The sequence below is a fragment of the Lineus longissimus genome, chromosome 16 (assembly GCF_910592395.1).
Source record: "Lineus longissimus chromosome 16, tnLinLong1.2, whole genome shotgun sequence".
Classification (NCBI taxonomy): domain Eukaryota; kingdom Metazoa; phylum Nemertea; class Pilidiophora; order Heteronemertea; family Lineidae; genus Lineus; species Lineus longissimus.
In genome coordinates this window covers 15,230,355-15,251,671 of record NC_088323.1, presented here as the reverse complement: position 1 = coordinate 15,251,671, position 21,317 = coordinate 15,230,355, and the positions used below count along the sequence as shown (strand labels likewise).

At 42.0% G+C, this 21,317-nt stretch overlaps 1 protein-coding gene across 10 annotated transcripts in view; it reads left to right on the top strand.

Annotated features, from left to right (window-relative positions):
• Nucleotides 1-17,673, top strand: part of LOC135500338 (tyrosine-protein phosphatase non-receptor type 4-like) — a 134,434-nt gene extending 116,761 nt beyond the window's left edge. For all 10 annotated transcript variants that reach the window (XM_064791744.1, XM_064791753.1, XM_064791750.1 and 7 more), the window contains 9 exons: nucleotides 1,100-1,150; nucleotides 3,838-4,051; nucleotides 5,682-5,930; nucleotides 6,761-6,828; nucleotides 7,290-7,565; nucleotides 8,790-8,938; nucleotides 9,484-9,619; nucleotides 10,302-10,347; nucleotides 10,472-17,673. In XM_064791744.1, the coding sequence (XP_064647814.1) occupies nucleotides 1,100-1,150; nucleotides 3,838-4,051; nucleotides 5,682-5,930; nucleotides 6,761-6,828; nucleotides 7,290-7,565; nucleotides 8,790-8,938; nucleotides 9,484-9,619; nucleotides 10,302-10,347; nucleotides 10,472-10,512 (1,230 nt within the window). In that variant the 3' untranslated portion in view covers nucleotides 10,513-17,673. The remainder of the gene's footprint in view (nucleotides 1-1,099; nucleotides 1,151-3,837; nucleotides 4,052-5,681; nucleotides 5,931-6,760; nucleotides 6,829-7,289; nucleotides 7,566-8,789; nucleotides 8,939-9,483; nucleotides 9,620-10,301; nucleotides 10,348-10,471) is intronic.
• Nucleotides 17,674-21,317: the final 3,644 nt, after the last annotated feature.

Sequence of the window (21,317 nt, the reverse complement as noted above, 5' to 3'; positions counted from 1 at the left end):
GGTGGAGCGCTGTCTTCCTTCCACTACTAGGTGGGGCGCTGTCTTCCTTCCACTACTAGGTGGGGCGCTGTCTTCCTTCCACTACTAGGTGGCACGCCATCTTTCTCCCTCTTTTAGGTGGGGCGCTGTCTTCCTTCCACTACTAGGTGGGGCGCTGTCTTCCTTCCACTACTAGGTGGCACGCCATCTTTCTCCCTCTTTTAGGTGGCGCACTGTCTTCCTCCCACTACTAGGTGGCGCACTGTCTTCCTCCCACTACTAGGTGGAGCGCTGTCTTCCTTCCACTACTAGGTGGCACGCCATCTTTCTCCCTCTTTTAGGTGGCGCACTGTCTTCCTCCCACTACTAGGTGGAGCGCTGTCTTCCTTCCACTATTAGGTGGGGCGCTGTCTTCCTTCCACTACTAGGTGGGGCGCTGTCTTCCTTCCACTACTAGGTGGCACGCCATCTTTCTCCCTCTTAGGTGGGGCGCTGTCTTCCTCCCACTACTAGGTGGAGCGCTGTCTTCCTTCCACTACTAGGTGGCGCGCTGTCTTCCTTCCACTACTAGGTGGCGCGCTGTTTTCCTTCCACTACTAGGTGGCACGCCATCTTTCTCCCTCTTTTAGGTGGCGCGCTGTCTTCCTCCCACTACTAGGTGGGGCGCTGTCTTCCTTCCACTACTAGGTGGCACGCCATCTTTCTCCCTCTTTTAGGTGGCGCGCTGTCTTCCTCCCACTACTAGGTGGAGCGCTGTTTTCCTTCCACTACTAGGTGGCACGCCATCTTTCTCCCTCTTCTAGTTGGTACGCTGTCTCCCAATCTGAATGGTCATATCTACATGACTGACATTGTTGCCAAGTTAATCTCTTTTCAAACTGAAATCTTAATTTCTTGTGCAGTTTTTTCTTGAAATAACATTCATTTTAGGATATTTAAAAGATTGAAGTTTAATCCTTTCATCTCCTTTGCTTCAGAACTTAGACTTCACAAAACTAGACTAACATCTTAACAATTTAGATTCCTAGCATTGCATAACCGCGATAAAATGTATAATTTTCCCCAAGATGGACCAGATTCTGATTTTTGTCAACATGTCATTGTATTATTGTTGTTGTAGAGTGTTCCCGTAACAAGGTCGATTCGAACGCGTTCCCGAACAGCCAATCAGGTACTTCATAACAATTAACCAATCAAACGTCAGCAAAGTTTTACGCAGGTGGTTTGGGAGTCTGGCATCAGCGAGATATGCTCTAGCATTTTTTTGCACTCATTATTTGCACTTTCTAAAAATTGTGGACTGAATTACATTTTTGATTACAAAACTGGTGGAAATTGGAAAATGTGAAGCTTAGGGGGGATTTAAGGGTTCTTTTAGTGATGTTTCATGGACCTTTGATGCTGGTATATTTTTTTGATGCCAGAAAATACCCAAGCCCAGGTAAAATTTATTGACAGATTATTAAATCAATATTAATTTCTGGTGAAAGTTCACTTTAAGGGGGTAGCTTATTTGGAAAGTTCATTCACTGTAAATTTGATGGAATCCCCTGTTTGTTACATATCAACTTGTAAAAGGAAACTTAGTCTACAGGGTATGTCCAAAATAATGAAACCCAAATAGATTTCACTATGGGTCTAATATCCTGGGAACTTTTTTGGGCCACCCGGTAATTTGGTCAACTTTGTGTGACAATTTTGAGTGGATTTTGTACTCAATTAAGTACACAATACAGGGTGATTCAAACAAATTGCGGTGAATTTAAAATGTTAGTTCAAATGCTGTGCAAACAAGTTATTTTAATCACTACGACCTGCAACAGTTGACAGAGCAATTTTCATTGCTCCATCTCATGTCGCGGTGACTAAAATCGCTTGTTCGTGTGGCACTTTTGTTTCCTGTCCCGTCACTATTTCAGTCCTGTGGAGAAGGAAGAAATCCACTACCTCGCTTTCGTTGTGGCGTCTTCGAATATTGAAGTCGGCATTGACATAGTTGGCACCAGCTTGGAACAGCAGCGCAACACACTAGTCATAGAGCAGACACTCATATTGTGTTTTGACAATGACGTCCTGTGCTGGTGGAATTTGCATTTTGTTGCATTTGTCGCCAATTTTTATTGTGGAGATAGGTTTGCTTTGTGGTGGTAATTGGTGCCAACTGCAGTGATACGCACTACTTTCATGATTCAAGATTTCCTTAAACACATTGCAGAGGAGCGATGTAAATCGCCATGACATGCAATTGTTGCTGTCTGCGACAAAATAATTGCTTGTCTACTATTAAAACTGTAACGGCTGGATTTGATATTAATAGTAGGTCGCTCCGATCATTGGTGCGTGTGACATTTATTGCAGGTCGCTGTGATCATGGATTGTTGTTGCAGGCACCTGCGATGACCACTGCAGACAAGTGATTTTTGTCACATGTGATAATGATTGCGTGTCACAGCGTTTTAAATGGCCTGCCCGTTCGTAGAGCTCTTTAACTAAGCATATCTTGGTGGTATATGATATCATTGCTGATTTGTATTATCCCGTCTATTAATTTCGAGGTGTCCAAAGCACCCCGCAAACAAGGGACTTTAGTTGCTGGGACCTGCGACAAAGATATGGCAACTGAGGATTGTGGTTTGAGTGCTGTCGCCAATTTGTAAAATTGCCGTCCCTTGTCATGTTGTCATGAATATGTTGCAGGTTGCAGAAACTATAATCGCTAGTTCGCGTGGTGCTTAAGGCCGAGTTAACATTTGATTCACGTTGTCACTTGTGGTATGTCACGGTTCATATGTGACTTATGACTTGGGAATATGATGTGACGTGTGGGTAAAGAGTGACATCGTGAAGCACGCTTTTTGGAAATGACTTGTTCCTTCTCAAAGTGACGACGTGAACTTTATGTATCAACCTAGAGTTTTACCCGATTGTCTCACTGGTGGAAGCAATAAGAGGATTGGTCATGCCTGCCATGTTTTCATATAAATGTCTGAATGATTTCGTGCAATTCTCGGCGGTCGAGGTTACATCATGTCACATGTCATAACAGCAAGCACTGATTGGTTGAGAGAATTTGTTATGAAAATATGATGTCCACACATCGCCAAGTACGTGCATATGACGTCATTAAAACATGGCAGGCATGACTGATCTTCTCATTTTGTTGTGCTGCCATCTGTCAGACTGTCGGGTACCAATCTAGTATAAAGCCAGCCTATGAGGTGATGGGGCCATAATATCATGGTGTGTTTGGGTGGTCTGTAATACCTTAAACTGTTGCTTTCAGGGCAATGTTAGGGGAGAAATGTAGATTAGGTATGGTCCCAATCGAGGCCAGGAAGTTACACGACTGTGACTGAGGAGAACGGTGAAATCCAAGTTCAGACATTACTACTATAATTACCCTGCGTTTGAAAAATCAGATGGCCCCAACCTTGATTTCATATTGAAACATAAACAAAAACTGCTTGATAATTATTTGGGAGTTCTGTTTATAAAAAAATCAGTCGTCTTTTGATTTCATGTCAAACTGCATAATTCGAAAAACTGGTTGGGTGCTGTTGTGATAATTATTCTGTAAAGTTTGGCATCCTTGCGGTGAAATATCGTCAGAGATCCCCCCCATAAAATATAACGTAGAACTTCTCTATTAAGAACCCGCTCCGGACACACAAATGCTGTCTTTAATGGAGAGGTGTCCCGATAAGAGAAGTCAAATTGAATGAAAATGACCATTTTTGTATCAAATGTGTTGTCCTTTATAGAGAGGGTGTCCTTAATAGAGAGGTATCTGCTTAGGGAGGTTACTCAACACTGTACCATCATTCTGTCCCTTACGTTTAGTTCCTTCTTTCTCCACAGGGTGGTGCTGACCAAGGTATGCCTATCATCGTGTCGCGGGTGGCGCCCAATACCCCCGCCGACCTGTGTATTCCGCGGTTGAATGAGGGCGACCAGGTCTTGTTCATCAACGGTCGTGACGTGTCGCAGCACACTCATGAGCAGGTGGTAATGTTTATTCGAGCGTCGCGGGAGACGCACTCGGGAGAATTGGTGCTTGTCGTTCGACCAAACGGTAAGAAATCTAACCACCGGGTTTTTTCCTGAAAATGTCTGAATAGCATTCCGCGATGATGAGGTCACTGCAGCTGCTGCCCTCTATTTCCCCATCGCGGAATTACAGGCAATGTCGGACAAACATGCGGTTTCGTAATGGATTCAGGCTTTCTAACTAGGGCAGTTAGATTCAATCTGGCACATGTCCGAGTGTTGGAAATACTACATAATTGTTCTGAATATTTCTCTCTCTGACTCTATGGTATCATTCATGCTAAAAACAATGCAGGGTCAAAGATAATTGACTTTGAAATAAGCTCAAATGTGTAGAAATAAGTGTCGATGTCCGACTGTCACGTGACTAAAACGTCCTCAATATCTTATGCAAATGACCTTGTGAGCTATAAATAGTAACTTCGCGGGATGCTATTCCCAAATGACACAAACTGTATCATAAAACATTGAACATTCAAAAACTGTTTAGGGTTCTGCATAGGTTGTGTGTAAGTTTTGTGTACATTGTGCATTACATACGCAAATTAAGGTATGTCAGTTGTGATCAGGACTGTACCTCTAGAAGGCTTGAATGTCATAACATGATAGTATGGCTTTAAGTTTCATACATGAATTTTTAACGTGGGCCTGTGTGTATGGTGATAGTTCCTAAATGACACCAATTTGAAATGTCAATAAAAGGTCGCGAATGCAGAATGCATGCGACATATACTGAATGGAAGGCTTGGATTGCCGATGACCTTTATACCTCCTATCTGATGAAGGTGGGATGGATTACCAATGTTTATATGCTTTGAACTAGTAGTAGAAACTGTATTGTGTTTGAAAGTACAGTAGAACCTCTGTATGAAGGACACCCTCGGGACTGACAAGTGCTGTCCTTAATAGAGAGGTGTCCTGATTAGAGAGGTCAAATTGAATGGAAACAACCAATTTGGTACCAAAACTAGTGTCCTTAATAGAGAGGTTGTCCTTAATAGAGAGGTTGTCCGCTAAGGGAGGTTCCACTGTATTGTTTATACAGAAATCTAACCTTGCCAGATGGATATTTTTAGAGAGAAAAAAATCTGAATATTTGACGACATTCTGTGCTACTTCCCCAATTCATGTAGCAAGATAGGGCCATTTGGGGGGTTGATGTTGGGTTTGAGGGCTTGTGATAGAATTGGAGACGACACTTCCATCTGGTGGGGGAAATGTGAACTAAGTCCTGTTTGTCCATTGTGCAGCCTCATCTCAACTTACCAAGTGGGCATAGTATGTGTACTCCTTGGTTGTCATGGATTTGACACTTTTTGAGAGGCGTCCTGATAAGAGAGGTCAAATTGAATGGAAACAACCAATTTGGGACCAAAACGACTGTCTGTAACAGAGAGGTTGTCCTTAATACAGAGGTGTCCCGATAAGAGAGATCAAATTGAATGGAAACCAATTTGGGAGAAAACGAGTTTCCTTGACAGAGAGGTTGTCCTTATTACAGAGGTGTCCCGATAAGAGATGTCAAATTGAATGGAAACCAATTTGGGAGAAAACAAGTTTCCTTGATAGAGAGGTTGTCCCTAATAGAGAGGTGTCCGCTAAGGGAGGTTCCACTGTATTGACATGTAGATAAATCATATTTCCGCTCGTTGCAGTTTACGTTGGTGACGACACGATTGAGGAGCCAGACTTCCAATACATCCCCGACACGCATCATATATCAAGCACGTTACCTCAGTCGGACCTGTTGGGTGGTTCTCTCATGCTCCTACAGGAGGCGCTGGAGTCCGGCGCAGCGTTGGCACAGTTTGAGCAACTTTATCGGAAGAAACCAGGGATGACGATGCAGGCCGCACGGCAGTCGGAGAATATTCCCAAAAATAGATATCGCGACATATCACCTTGTAAGTATGACAGAGAATCGAACTTCAGTGCTTAAGTAGTGTGCTTAAGTAGTGTGCTTAAGTAGTGTGCTTAAGTAGTGTGCTTAAGTAGTTTGCTTAAGTAGTTTGCTTAAGTAGTTTGCTTAAGTAGTTTGCTTAAGTAGTTTGCTTAAGTAGTTTGCTTAAGTAGTTTGCTTAAGTAATATACTAAAGTATCGTGCTTAAGTAATATACTTATATGTATTGTACTTACATAACATGCTTAAGTATTGTGCTTAAGTAAAATATTTAAGTATTGTGCTTAGGTAACATACTCAAGTAGTTTGCCTAAGTAACATGCCTACTTAAGTAATATACTTAAGTATTGTGCTTACGTAACATGCGTAGGTGCTTAACTAACATACTTAAGTATTGTTATCAGTATTTTGCTTAAGTTAAATATGTTAGTACCATACATAATTAAGTGATATTCTTAAGTAGTATGCTTAAGTATTGTACTTAAGTATTGTACTTAAGTATTGTACTTAAGTATTGTACTTAAGTATTGTACTTAAGTATTGTACTTAAGTATTGTACTTGTTGTACATTATTTAAGAAATTGATTGATATGCGTTCCAAAAAAAATCTGTGTAGAAGAGGTGGGAGTTGTGAAAAATATGATGTTTTTGAAAGAAGAATCAGTTTGTCAATTTCGCGTAACTGAGGTTGTTGCGCTGATCGTACAGCTTATCTATTAGTTCTGCTGAAAGGTTTCGTAATACACCGTGGAATTGATGTAAAGTGAAGTGCTTTGAAGTGCTTACCTCATTAAGTGCTCATTGGAAGTTATATTTATGATTTCGTCTCTGCAGATGACCAGACGCGGGTTAAGTTAAAGGCAAGTTCGTCGGGAGACTATATAAATGCAAACGTTGTACATGTAAGTATATTATCAAGTTGATGACATATTTCAAACTTTCTGGGAAGTTGGTTGAAAAGACCCAATAAAAAACTGCCATGAATCCATTGAGGCGTTTTCACATGAAACATGTCACTCTTCCCTATTCATGAGCGACGTGACGCACAGACAAGACGTTTTCAAGGAGCGGCCTACAGACGATTCACGATGTCACTTTTCACGTTTTAAAGTCGGTTTTAAATCTTGACCTGTTACAACGTAAATCTTATTTTACTCTGGCATAGGGGTTAAATTGCGTCAATGGACATCAAAGATGTATAAAAATAGCATTACATCTTGTTCAAATATTTCATTTTCTTTGTGAAATTAGAAAAAATCAGTGTCCTTTTTCGTTAAATTGAGTATAGCCTGGGAGAAAAAAGTAACATTTAAAAAAATTTGTTCAGGTTTTATCGACCTAATTTCGACCTCTTAACTTTCAGATGGAGATAGTGGGTTCGGGCATTGTAAATAGATATATAGCCGCCCAGGGCCCACTACCGAACACCGTTACTGATTTCTGGCAGATGGCCTGGGAACAACAGTCCACCCTCGTCGTCATGCTCACGTCAAAAATCGAACGTGGTCGTGTGAAATGCCACCAGTACTGGCCCGATCTTTACGAGACGGCCGACCTCGGACAGTTACAGCTCTCCTGTGTGAAGGAGGAGGAAACACCGTCCTTTGCATTTAGAGAATTCACTCTTGTTAACATGGAGGTGAGTTTCATCCTTGGTTTTGTGAAACTGATGTAAAGCTCGTACATTGGAACCTCCCTTAACCACTTGGCTCTCGGTTTTCCCCGGGATCAACCCAGGCCCTATTGCGTGGTAGCCAGTAGTGTTGACCACTAGGCTCTGGGTTCTCCCTGGGATCGAACCCAGGCCCTATTGCGTGGTAGCCAGCAGTGTTAACCACTAGGCTCTGGGTTCTCCCCGGGATCGAACCTGGGCCCTATTGCGTGGTAGCCAGCGGTGTTAACCACTAGGCTCTGGGTTCTCCCCGGGATCTAATCCGGGCCCTATTGCGTGGTAGCCAGCAGTGTTAACCACTAGGCTCTGGGTTCTCCTCGGGATCGAACCTGGGCCCTATTGCGTGGTAGCCAGCGGTGTTAACCACTAGGCTCTGGGTTCTCCCCGGGATCTAATCTGGGCCCTATTGCGTGGTAGCCAGCGGTGTTAACCACTAGGCTCTGGGTTCTCCCCGGGATCTAATCTGGGCCCTATTGCGTGGTAGCCAGCGGTGTTAACCACTAGGCTCTGGGTTTTCCCCGGGACCGAACCCGGGCCCTATTGCGTGGTGGCCAGCAGTGTTAACCACTAGGCTCTGGGTTCTCCCCGGGATCGAACCCGGGCCCTATTGCGTGGTAGCCAGCAGTGTTAACCACTAGGCTCTGGGTTCTCCCGGGGATCGAACCTGGGCCCTATTGCGTGGTAGCCAGCGGTGTTAACCACTAGGCTCTGGGTTCTCCCCGGGATCTAATCTGGGCCCTATTGCGTGGTAGCCAGCGGTGTTAACCACTAGGCTCTGGGTTCTCCCCGGGATCGAACCCGGGCCCTATTGCGTGGTGGCCAGCAGTGTTAACCACTAGGCTCTTGGTTTTCCCCAGGAACGTACCTGGGCCCTATTGCGAGGTAGCCAGCAGTGTTAACCACTAGGCTCTGGGTACTCCTCGGGATTGAACCCGGGCCCTATTGCGTGGTAGCCAGTAGTGTTAACCACTAGGCTCTGGGTACTCCTCGGGATCGAACCCGGGCCCTATTGCGTGGTAGCCAGGAGTGTTAACCACTAGGCTCTGGGTTCTCCCCGGGATCGAACCCCGGCCCTATTGTGTGGTAGCCAGCAGTGTTAACCACGAGGCTCTGGGTTCTCCCCGGGATCGAACCCGGGCCCTATTGCGTGGTAGCCAGCAGTGTTGGCTCAAGTCCTTCCTCCCGTTTCAGACTAACGAAGAGCGACATGTCAGACAGATGCAATACATTGCTTGGCCCGATCACGGTGTGCCAGAAGACTCGGCCGACTTCCTCGACTTCATCCTGAGGGTGAGGCAGAATCGTTTAGGAATGACCGAGCCCACCATAGTACATTGCAGGTATGTAGCTGGTTACATGGCAGAGGTTGTTGAAGACAGAGAGAAGTGTAGTCCAGTCGTTATAAGTTCTAAATTGACTGGACTATGTGGTCTCGTAATTGTGTTATCAAACTGGTGTTGGTATGATGTTGTGGGGTTAATACCAATCACCGACTCAGTATTTGGCTGGTTACACAATAGAGGTTGTTGGTCTAGGTGGAGAGGAGCAATGTAGTCCAGTCAGTTTAAATCCTACATAAGTTTGACTATGTGGGCTTATTGTTGTAGGGTGGATGCCCATTAAGATCTTATTGTAAGGCAGATGGCTAGATTTTCATAAAAGGCCTATAAATTTGAAATTGAATTTGAAAATTTTCAATTGCGTTAATACGTCCTGAATGTTAATTTTAACATCGCTGTTGCATAGACAGATATGAATAAGACAGATACAGTAGACAGACAGTAACTCCACTACGGCATTGTGCATAACTGCATTTCTATTTTCCTGTGCCACGGGTAAATACAAATGTACCCCTTTTAGAGTAACTCTATCATTGTTTTTTCAGCGCGGGAATCGGTCGGACGGGCGTCCTGATCACGATGGAGACGGCGATGTGCCTCGTGGAAGCCAACCAGCCGATCTATCCCCTGGACATCGTGAGACAGATGAGAGACCAGAGAGCAATGCTCATCCAGACAGCTGTAAGTAAACAACTACCTTTAGACCCCTACTTCTCTTAATGGACTTGCCTCATGCATTGACTGGAAGAGTTCATGCGGGGAATGGGGGTGAAACGCTTAAATTCAGTTTATGGAATGGATTCTTCTAACATTGAGTAATGCATGATCAAAACTGGAAGAGTCCATACAGGTAAATGGGGTAAAAAGGTTAAAAATATTATTCTTTACACCCCCAGTTTCTGGAATGGACTCTTCTAATATTGTCTAATGCATTAACTGGAAGAGTCCATAAAGGGAAATGGGGTAAAAAGGTGAAAAAAGGTTAACTTTTACACCCCCAGTTTCTGGAATGGACTCTTCTAATATTGTCTAATGCATTAACTGGAAGAGTCCATAAAGGGAAATGGGGTGAAAAGGTTAAACCTTCCGTTTGGTCAGGAGAAAATCGAAAGGCTGGCTGTCATCCCAAGTGCCAGTATTATCTGATAACTTTGTCGTGAAATTTGTCACAAGTTGTAGGAAAGTACTGAAGGTCCCCGATATTTTCCTTCAGTAATCAATTAGTAGCACCGAAGATATTGAAAAACTGATATTTAGGTCAAAAATATTGAAAAAATAATTTTTGGGAAATTTTTTTGTAGAATTCTCAAAATTTAAATTTGTGTGCAGGTTTTCTGATGGTGAGTTCTTCTCGTTGTTGCAGAGTCAATACAAGTTTGTGTGTGAAGCGATACTGAGAGTTTATCATGGTAAGTGACAACCCTCAACCCCTTTATATAAATCATTGAAATTTACAATGAATTTTGCCAAAATTACCTTCAGGCTGACTATCAAAAAAGAAGAGTTGTATAACTATATATTCCTCCTTTACAGATGGTATCGTGAAGCCATTGGACGAATACTCAAAAAGCTAGTGACGTTGACACGAAATTTGAAATTTGAAATTTGAAATTCGCATGCCACGTGGAACTGGCAAGTTGATCTGTGTACAATCATAAGGAGTCCCTTCTTCTCAGGATAGAGACAAGGAATTGTCCATTTCCGTACCTTGTGTAGGCCTTTCGGCGAGGTAGCCCAAGTAGAAGGGTTTCCAGAGCGTTGGTACCTCAGATAAGAGGGATCCCAGAGCGTAGAGACCCAAGATTGGCGGGCCCTGGGCACAGAGAGCTCCCTGAAAGACAGGTGCTTCGTTGGGTCCGCCATGGTGAGGTACAGTGTAGGACCTCATCACTGGAGCAGCCCTCGTGAGTCAGATGACCCGTGTCGATTCTTACGTTTGTCCCGGAAAGTGAGGAAGGGTTTTCAGTCATCAACTTAGTCTCCTCTGTTTGTGTCTGAGGGCCAATGGCTTCTGCTTGGAAGATGTCAGGGCCCCAGTCATGAGGCGCGCCAGTTTGATTCCCTGTCAGTCTAATCTTATGCAAGTATCAATTCGTGTCTTGTACCCCCCCTCCTCAAGGGTACGACACCTTATCACCCTATAACGACATCTTAAGGCTCAAGCATCACCCTTTTTTCACCAATGCTACTTTTTCTTTCGTCAAGACATCACCATCAACAATATATCAGTTATCACCGTCATATAAAGTAACCGGACTAATTTTACTGGGTAAGGCTGTATGTTCGACAAGACATCGACACATTAGCATCCTTATTCTTTCCAGCTTCGCCAAATTTTCACTAAAGGAAAAATAAATACTACTCAAGCATCGGCAAAGATTAGTGGTGATAGCTTAACTACCCTTGAGGAGGGGGGGTACAAGAAACGAATTGATACTTGCATTAGTGAGTCGGTTAAGGTTGACCTGACGCAATTGAGTCAGTCCTATTGACTTCACCGGGGGAAGTTGCACCGATGCAGGGCCGATGCCATAAGGTCTTGGAAGCGGTGGATCAACCAGTCGATTTCAACGGAAAGGTACATAGCGTGGAATCTGATGACATATTTCGCATCGACTGACGCCATTTTTAGTCTTGACTGTCATAGATGACTGCGTCTAGCCCTGATTATGTGTTGAGAGACTAAGAGATGCGGGGCCATTCCAATTAACAACTTGATTGAATCGTTTTGAAAACAAATGTCAGAACGCGTTGAGCCTAACTGTGACATAAAACAGAGAAGTTTATTTTATTGGATGCGACAAGATTTTTTATTCAGAGATTGAGTTATGACGATATATGATCAGTTTTTAGGCGGCTGTTGCTTTGAATTTATCAACTGGTGGCAGTTTGAGATATGAATATAATTATCAGTTATTTATTCAGTAAATTCTAGTGCGTAGTTGAATCATGGTCGTTGCTTATAAGCTTGTTGGTGTAGAGGGAATTGTCTCATATTTCACCAGATTTGAGCCGAAATTATTCATAAATGTGGCAATAAGGCAAAAAATAATGGGAAGAAATTCATCCCTCGTTTTTTCTGCCAAAGTGGAATCATGGCCTACATGACTAACATGGTTTTGAAGGTACAAACCGGCATCCGACCCAAAATCCAAATTCCGTATTTCCCGATGTAGTTCATTCATTTTTTCCTTGCTTGAATCTTCTGTCTTTTATTTTGCAAAGCGTCCAAAAATATAAATAAAACAGAACGGATGCACTGAATTAAAGGATTCCCTTAAGATGGCGCTGTCTTGGTAATGCGGCGACATTCGTGTGAATGAATTCTGTGATTTTAGTGAAATTGGACGATTTCTGGTAGCCATTTTGTTCGATTTATTGACGATTTTTTGGCGGTCGTATATTGATGGTTGTGGAGGTCATCACTCTTAAAGGGACAATATGTTTCTCTTAAAGGGGGAATAAGAAGTACGTCATGGCATATTTTGCACCATTTTAAAGTCCCTTTCAGCTGTAATGATGTGGTATGTACTTAATGTATAGGATTCTTTTAAAGGTGTCATCGTCATTTTACAGCGAAAACTGCGTAAAGGTCTGGATTCTCACGCGTCTTTCTTGAGCCAAAATTGTTCTAATCACCGCGCAGACGAGCGATTTAAATCGCAACGAAAAGATCTCTCATCTGCGGGTAGGCTGGAAATGGCAGCATTTGCTATTGATGTAGCAGGGCGCTGCCATCAGCGATTCTTATCGCAGGCACCTGTGATGACCCCCTGCAGACAAGCAATTTTTGTTGCACGCGATTGTGATTGCTGGTCACTGCAATCTAAATCGCTATGAGACTATCAGGCGGATGAGAAGGATCCAAATTTGCAGTTTTAAAAACGTCCCAAGCAAAGCTTTGTTAAACGAAGAAAACATTGGTTTTTCTCCGTTTTTGCCTGTGCTCAATGTCCAATGCAAGTGAAGTGCGTCCCCTAAGAACTTGAACCAAAGACAGTGTATATTATCATAATTAATCCACAGTATAGTAAGGTTCTACGAAACGTGAATTTATAAATAGAATAAGTTGTACATATGTGTTGTATACAGTGTATATGATGTCATAGCAATAGTTATTAAGTCAAAGTTAGAGAAATCTTCTGTTATATCATTACCGTGTATATTTTAAGATTGCTTCAGACACGTAATGGATGAGAGGTCCCCATATATAGATCTTCGTGGCTTTTAGACAATGTGTCCTTTTTGTGCTTAAGGCATTTGAATACCGGGGCAAGATGGCTTCATCTTGTCACCTCTAAATCATGTGGGACTAAGGCCATGGGAATGATTAATCCTGTTTACGGTCCGAGAGATTTAAAAAGATGATGAGGCTTTTTTTCATTTTTCATTATTCATTATCGGTTTACAGTCTGATTTACTGGTCAAAACACGCGATTCAGCAAGTTCCAGTAAATGGAAATCAGGTCGGTCATCATTATGAGGCATTGAAAAAATGTCATTATTATGATGAAGAGCCTACTCTGCCAAGTTTTTATTGTGTTTTTCAATCATTTAAGGTAAAGATGAACCACTGGAAAGATTATTTAAATAAAAAAATGATGGCAACAATAAAATAAATAGATTTTTTTAAAAATAATGAAAATATTTCATGTTCGCTCAGAACCCATGCGGGAGGTGGACGGTAAACAGGATTAATAATTCCCATGGCCTAACAAGAGTGGCACCATTAGGTAAATCTTGTACGGCTGGCGTTCCTGCTCTTTTTTGAAGGCTCACATTGGTTCAATGTTCAGCAGGTCAGAGCCTATTTCAGTGGGCTACAGGCTTCAGTCGATGAAACCATGGGGGCTGTCTTATCCATCACATTGGCAAATATTATCCGCTTGCTTCGGTCTCAAGTTTTAAAATTTTGCCTTCATAAGGTATTTAAGTTGTGTATGTGATCAACATGTATCATTTTCACGCATTGAAATCATGTTCGCCATCTAGCTGTGGAAATCTGGCACTCCATTCTGCCGAGGTAACATAAAGTTCGCCATCATGTAGAGTGAAATGACAGTGTATTTATTATGATCAGGACTTTAGTCTGTAATATTTTTTATAGTTTTCGAGAATCAGTCGTGTAGATTATGGCATTGCTGCCTCGGAGAATGGAGCGTCGATAAAGTTGGATGCCACAGGTGGATGGCGAACAGGTTTTCACGCTTTTTTATGGTTAAAAATGACACTTTGGGTTGTGAAATGTTTGTTTACAAGTCCGTGTCGGTCAATAAAATAGTCAAAGATTGTAAATGTTTGTACAAATTCGTCCGTGCATGTTGTTATTTTTCATCAATTGGTCAAAGTTCAGCTGCATGCTGAATAAAATACTTCAAGAAGTTGTCCTAGACAATTCATAGTTGGGTCCCCCCCCTTGGAAGAAAGTAGATTTGCAGCTCTAGTTGAGGTTCCAGAGACATTTTAAACAGCGTGCTATGGCATTTTTTACAGCACTTTGTGAATGATATGATAGTCCATCGCAGTGAAATCGTTATTTTCTTTCAGCGACGCACGGTCATAGAAACTTGTGCTTATTTCGAGCTAACACGTACAGTTTATTGTTGTCTGATTCAAAGGTCACGTGGTATCTATTGTATTTTGAGAAATACCTTGATAGGGGAGTGAAGAACCACCTTTAATTTCATGCATGTATGAAAATAAATCATCAATTCGCTCTGAAATAAACAAATTATGATGCTTGAAACTGATTTTGTAAAAACTTATAAAAACACTTTTTGCGAAAAAAATGGCGGAACTGTTTTGCGATGAGAAATATCATATCAGCTAATTTCAGGGTGGAATATATTTGTCACGATATTACTGAACCAGTCGTGGATTGTAAATTCTTGAAAACGTATTTCTTTGCGTGATTTGCCGAGAACTTTTAGTAGGCCTACTGGCATGAGGAATACAAGGGTGTTTAATCTGGCCAAGGCTACTGTTTTGTATTGTGAATAAATATATGGATTTTCGTAAATTTTTTCTACGTTTTCATCATGCCAAAACTGTTTGGCGTATGCATACATAGTTGCGAGTCTTTTGATGATAGTGCAGATGTCGGGCCAGCTTTTTATAAAAACGAATATTCCACATTTTGCGAAAACATTTGTAAATTCTGTCGGCGCTTAGTGGGTTTTCTATGAAGCGTCCTTGTTGTTTTATGTCGTGAAATCGTCGCCGTCAATTTTGACCGGGCGAGTTTCTGCGGTTAGCATTCACAGCTTTGATAATAGTCTATTCATCTGCCTTAGTTACCTTTCAAGCCAATGAAATTAGATTACTCGTTTCTTGTCTCCATCCTGTTTTGAAAATATGGTGGACGTTTTATGTCCAATTTGCTGCGGTGTTATTTTCATGGCAAAGGTGCAGAGGACACTTAGCTTAGAATTGGCACATTTTGTCACCATGACATCTCTCCCTCAAATAACAGCAGAGTTCTAGCTCTTACAACCATATAAATAACAATTTTATTATTATTATTATAACCCATTCTGACCACTGGAAGCATGGCTGATTGGGGCCAAACTAAAAATAATTTCCTCTCCGATATACAGTAGAACCTCTCTTAGCGGACACCACTCTATAAAGGACACCCTCTCTATTAAGGATGCTTGTTTTGGTCCCAAATTGGGTCTTTCTATTCAATTTGACCTCTCTAATCAGGACACTTCTCTATTGAGGACAGTGCTTGTCAGTCCCATGGGTGTCCTTAATAGAGAGTTTCCATTATATACTGATTTCTTTGTAAAATAACAAAATTCTAAGAATAGTGAAATATTTTGTGCGGGTCCAAATCATGTGCAGGTAGGGACAAGAATCAGTTAATCTTATATCAGTGGCCCTCTTTTCTAGGTTTTTAAAATGGTCACAGCCCTCTACTTAAAGGACCGACAGAGTTATTGAGGGCGCTTTACCAAGCTGTCGGCTGCCCAGTCGCCTTCCTCCATACTGTGGCAGTTCCCATCATTAAATTGCACATAAAATTGAAAAATTCAATATATTACTGAATTGTCGCGGTATTCCGACGTTAATTCTGACTGTCAAGGCCACATCTTTCCCAATTCAAATATGAATATTATTCAGATTAGTTGGATCCACTTTAAAATGCTAAATTGTGACTACAAACTTGGAATACATCCTTCGTCCAAAAAAGAATTTGGTTATAAACTCACAAAAAACACTCCTTCAACTTGGGTTCCATTTCTCTTTTAACCAAAACACCAAATTAGAAAGTGACTTTGGACTTGGAAATTTGGTTCTGTAAATCAGAAATTTTGGCAGTTAAATCAGAAATTTGAAAATGTAAATCAGAAATTTGGAAATTTGGAAATGTAAATCAGAAAATTGGTTACGTAAATCAGAAATTTGGAAATGTAAATCAGAAATTTGGAAATTTTGAAATGTAAATCAGAAAATTGGTTACGTAAATCAGAAATTTGGTAATTTAAATCAGAAATTTGGAAATGTAAATCAGAAATTTGGAAATGTAAATCAGAAATTTGGTTATGTTAGTCGTACCTGGTGCTCTTTTTGAATTTTCGTCGTAGACTTCTTTCGTATTGGACACATTTGTTTGTATTTATTGTCATGATCTAATAGTATCTGTTGGAAAGCTAGCTTATAACTTGACAATTTCAGTCTTTGTATTGTATTTTATACTTACGACAAACTTTTGCGATGTCAGTTGGATAAGATATTGTATACTATTTAAAATGTACAGACACAGTGCATGTTTGTTGATAAAATGTCAGACGAGGAATCATTTTGGACTTGTTCCATTCGAGAAAGGGGGTGTTTTGGACTTGTTCCATTCTAGAAGAGGGGTGTTTTGGACTTGTTCCATTCTAGAAGAGGGGTATTTTGGACTTGTTCCATTCTAGAAGAGGGGAGTTGTGGACTTGTTCCATTCTAGAAGAGGGGTGCTTTGGACTTGTTCCATTCTAGAAAAGGGGTGTTTTGGACTTGTTCCATTCTAGAAGAGGGAAGAGGGTTGTTTTGGACTTGTTCCATTCTAGAAGAGGGGTGCTTTTGGACTTGTTCCATTATGGAAAGGGGGTGCTTTGGACTTGTTCCATTCTAGAAAAGGGGTGTTTTGAAAGTGTTCTTTTCAAGAAAGGGGATGTTCTTGACATAACTGATCTCAAAGATAATAATAAACTTGCAGGTTGTTATCATTCTTTTGTGTGTACCGATTTTGGCAGAGGCATTTCGAGAAAAGTTGGGAAATCACCATGGCGATGAACAACAGGTAGGAATGTTCTAGAAGTATGAACAATTATAAAACCAATGTTAATGGGTCACCTTGAATAATTTTCTGGTGACGGAAAAAATACAAATTGGGAAAAGACACAATCGTATTTAATACCTCCAAAAAAATTTCTGTGAAAGATCTTCGTCGAAAATGTTAGGTTCTGTTTCTTTTCATGAAATGTTATTTACAGAAAAGTTAACCTTATTTTGATATCAAATTTTCTCGAAATGCCTTGGTCAATAGATGGGCAACAACTCATTAGACGTTTCAGGAATCCTTTAATATGCGATAATGTCAAGTCTCCCATAACTTGAACTCGATTGCATCGCCACTGAGCTAAGGTAGAAATATATTTTTATCAACTGAACAATAGTCACTGAGTCATTGCAGAATATTGTAAAAACACAGAAATAAAATGTGGATCTTTTCCGAAAAAGATAAACTATTGGTCTGTTTTTAATTCGGCTTGATTGACGTAGCCAGTTGGTGTGCGTTTTGAGTTGCCGTTGGCAGAGGTCTGTGGAGCGACCAACCCAATCTCCAACAACGAGAGACGTTGGAACTCTGTTTTGGAGATTGTGTTGTCTCATTTGAATTTGGCAGTTGATGCAGGCTTCCACACTGCATCATGGGATCGTCTTACACCTCAATGAAACAACTAAGTTCTCGATCAACTGGGCTGACGGGGGACACTGGATCAGGGCCTGATTGTTCAAAGCTCCACTATCTTGTTTGGTGGCCGCTTAACTACCATTAGCGTGCTGCGAAGATTGCTCTGTTGGGCTTAGCTGATGCTATGCCTCCAATAAGTTAGCAGAACCTCAAGATATTCGCCAGGGGTTCCATCAAGTCCTTGGCAGTCTTTAAACTGATCAGACTTTGAACAACTGGCCCCAGGATGTCGGCGAGAGTGTCACAAGGAAAGGCCAATCCTGTATGTATGGCTGTGTTATCACGATTGGCACCAGCTAAAACACTCGGGCAAGATCAGCTGTTTGTAGTGCCATGCTTTTGTGGAGCCTTCTTTAGGTTATGACTTCCTCATGGTATGACAACGTCCATCCTCCTTACTGCAATCGTGAGGTTAAAATCTACCAAAGTTGGATTTGGCTGCCCTTATTGGGGGTACCAGAAAACAGTCACACATGCAAACGTTTACCCTTTGGTTAAATGCAGCTCTGGCACACGGAAGGGGTGTATGCCCATGGGCAGAGACAGTAGGCCTGAATGGGACCAGGTAGGTGGATCCAAAGATCAAGCTGCCTCCTAGATCTAAGCTAGCCAATGTCCCTCTAGCACAAGGCAATGGGTATATGACCATGGGAAGACCCAGTTGGCCGCAAATTGGACCGAAGAGGTGGATCCAATGATGAAACGGCCGCCTTGATTAAAGCTAGCTGCAGCCAATTTCAGGGGGACCCTCGTGGCTTACAGCTCGGGAATGCAAACCAACAACAACCGGTCTGAACAACATGTCTGAACCAAGTTCGAAAAGGTTTCTTAACAAGGATGGATGATTCAACATAGGGCCATAGCCAAGACGGACCATGAGACACTGGTGGTGATGACACGATCAAAAGAGGTCATCGAGATGCAAACGCTAAATTAATGGTAAATGGGAGTGGCTCGCCTCTCAGCAATAGTTTAAATTACATCAGTAGGGTTGCCAATAAGTCCAAATTTGAGCTAGTTAAGGCTGGCATCAGCATTGGACTTTTAAATGACGCTGAAAATGACGGCAATGTATTAATTGGTGCTCAAATTAGAGAGTTAATTTCCATGCGGGATTATGGACACCCCTTATTATCCAAGGTCGAGATTTCGGATATGATAGAAATTCTTTGCGTTTCATAGCTGTAACCTGGACTCATGTGATTTTTATTTGCCAGCGGAGAAGACACAAAATGTAACAATTGTCAGTTGAAATGTAAATTTTTCCACCATGTACTCTAAGCACTGCACAGTTATCAAGTGTATCTGATTTTGTTATCTTATACGAATAAACATATGTATATATATATCCACAAGTGTGTCCCAACCGAGGTGGAAAATATGGAATTGTTATAACATATAGAATGATCATCGTGGACACTGAGGTATCAAATAAAGGCTCTGCAAGAGCGTCCCAACCAAGATTGATAACGTGCTGTCACAACCAAGGTCACATCAGGGACTGTGATGACATCAAACGAAGATCATTGAGATTCAAACTGAAGTAGCCGTCTATCTGTAGAGAGTCCCAGTAAATCTGTACATTTGTTGTACGAAATAAACAAATATATATGATAGATCATAAGTCACAACCAATGGGGTCTATCGGGGACATTTTCCTACCAAAGTAGGCTGTCCGCAAAGAGGGCTATCATTCCTGCCATCAAAGTATGACCTTTATATCTGTCGAACTGTCTCGGTCAAGGTGCCACCGTCAGATCCATTGAGGACTATCAGCCCTGTCGTAAAGTGTGGCCTATCACAACCAACAAGGATATCCTGAGACAATGTCACACCCAACGTGGCTGTTTGCAAGAGAGTAACAACCAAGATAGATGAAAAGTGACCAACGGGACACTTTCCTACCCAAGTAGGCTGTTGCTATAGGGTCCAACCAAGATGGATAGAAACACAGTCAGGCCCAATGAGGACTATCAGCCCCGTCATAAAGTGCGGCCTATCACAACCAACAAAGATGTCCTGAGACAATGTCACACCCAACGTGGCTGTTTGCAAGAGAGTAACAACCAAGATAGATGAAAAGTCTGACCAACGTTGACTATCAGGGACACTTTCCTACCCAAGTAGGCTGTTGCTATAGGGTCCAACCAAGATGGATAGACACACAGTCTGGCCCAGTGAGGAGTATTAGCCCCGTCGTAAAGTGTGACCTATCACAACCAACAAAGATGTCCTGAGACAATGTCACACCCAACGTAGCTGTTTGCAAAAGAGTAACAACCAAGATAGATGAAAAGTCTGACCAACGTTGACTATCGGGGACACTTTCCTACCCAAGTAGGCTGTTGCTATAGGGTCCAACCAAGATGGATAGACACACAGTCCGATCCAATGAGGACTATCAGCCCTGTCGTAAAGTGTTGCCGATCACAACCAACAAAGATGTCCTCGAGACAATGTCACACCCAACGTGGCTGTTTGCAAGAGAGTATCAAGATAGATGAAAAGTCTGACCAACGTTGACTATCGGGGACACTTTCCTACCCAAGTAGGCTGTTGATATAGGGTCCAACCAAGATGGATAGACACACAGTCTGGCCCAGTGAGGAGTATTAGCCCCGTCGTAAAGTGTGACCTATCACAACCAACAAAGATGTCCTGAGACAATGTCACACCCAACGTAGCTGTTTGCAAGAGAGTAACAACCAAGTTAGATGAAAAGTCTGACCAACAGTGACTATCGGGGACACTTTCCTACCCAAGTAGGCTGTTGTAATAGGGTCCAACCAAGATGGATAGACACACAGTCCTACCCAATGATGACTATCAGCCCTGTCGTAAAGTGTTGCCGATCACAACCAACAAAGATGTCCTCGAGACAATGTCACACACAACGTGGCTGTTTGCAAGAGAGTATCAAGATAGATGAAAAGTCTGACCAACGTTGACTATCAGGGACACTTTCCTACCCAAGTAGGCTGTTGATATAGGGTCCAACCAAGATGGATAGACACACAGTCTGGCCCAATGAGGAGTATTAGCCCCGTCATAAAGTATGGCCTATCACAACCAACAAAGATGTCCTGAGACAATGTCACACCCAACGTAGCTGTTTGCAAAAGAGTAACAACCAAGATAGATCAACGGGACTATCAGGGACACTTTCCTACCCAAGTAGGCCTTTGCTATAGGGTCCAACCAAGATGGATAGACACACAGTCCTACCCAATGAGGAGTATCAGCCCCGTCGTAAAGTGTGGCCTATCACAACCAACAAAGATATCCTGAGACAATGTCACACCCAACGTGGCTGTTTGGAAGACTTCTGAACCAAGGAAGATAATAAGACAATGTCACAACCTAGAGAGACTGTTAGATATCAACTAATATGGATAAAAAGACACTTTCAAAATA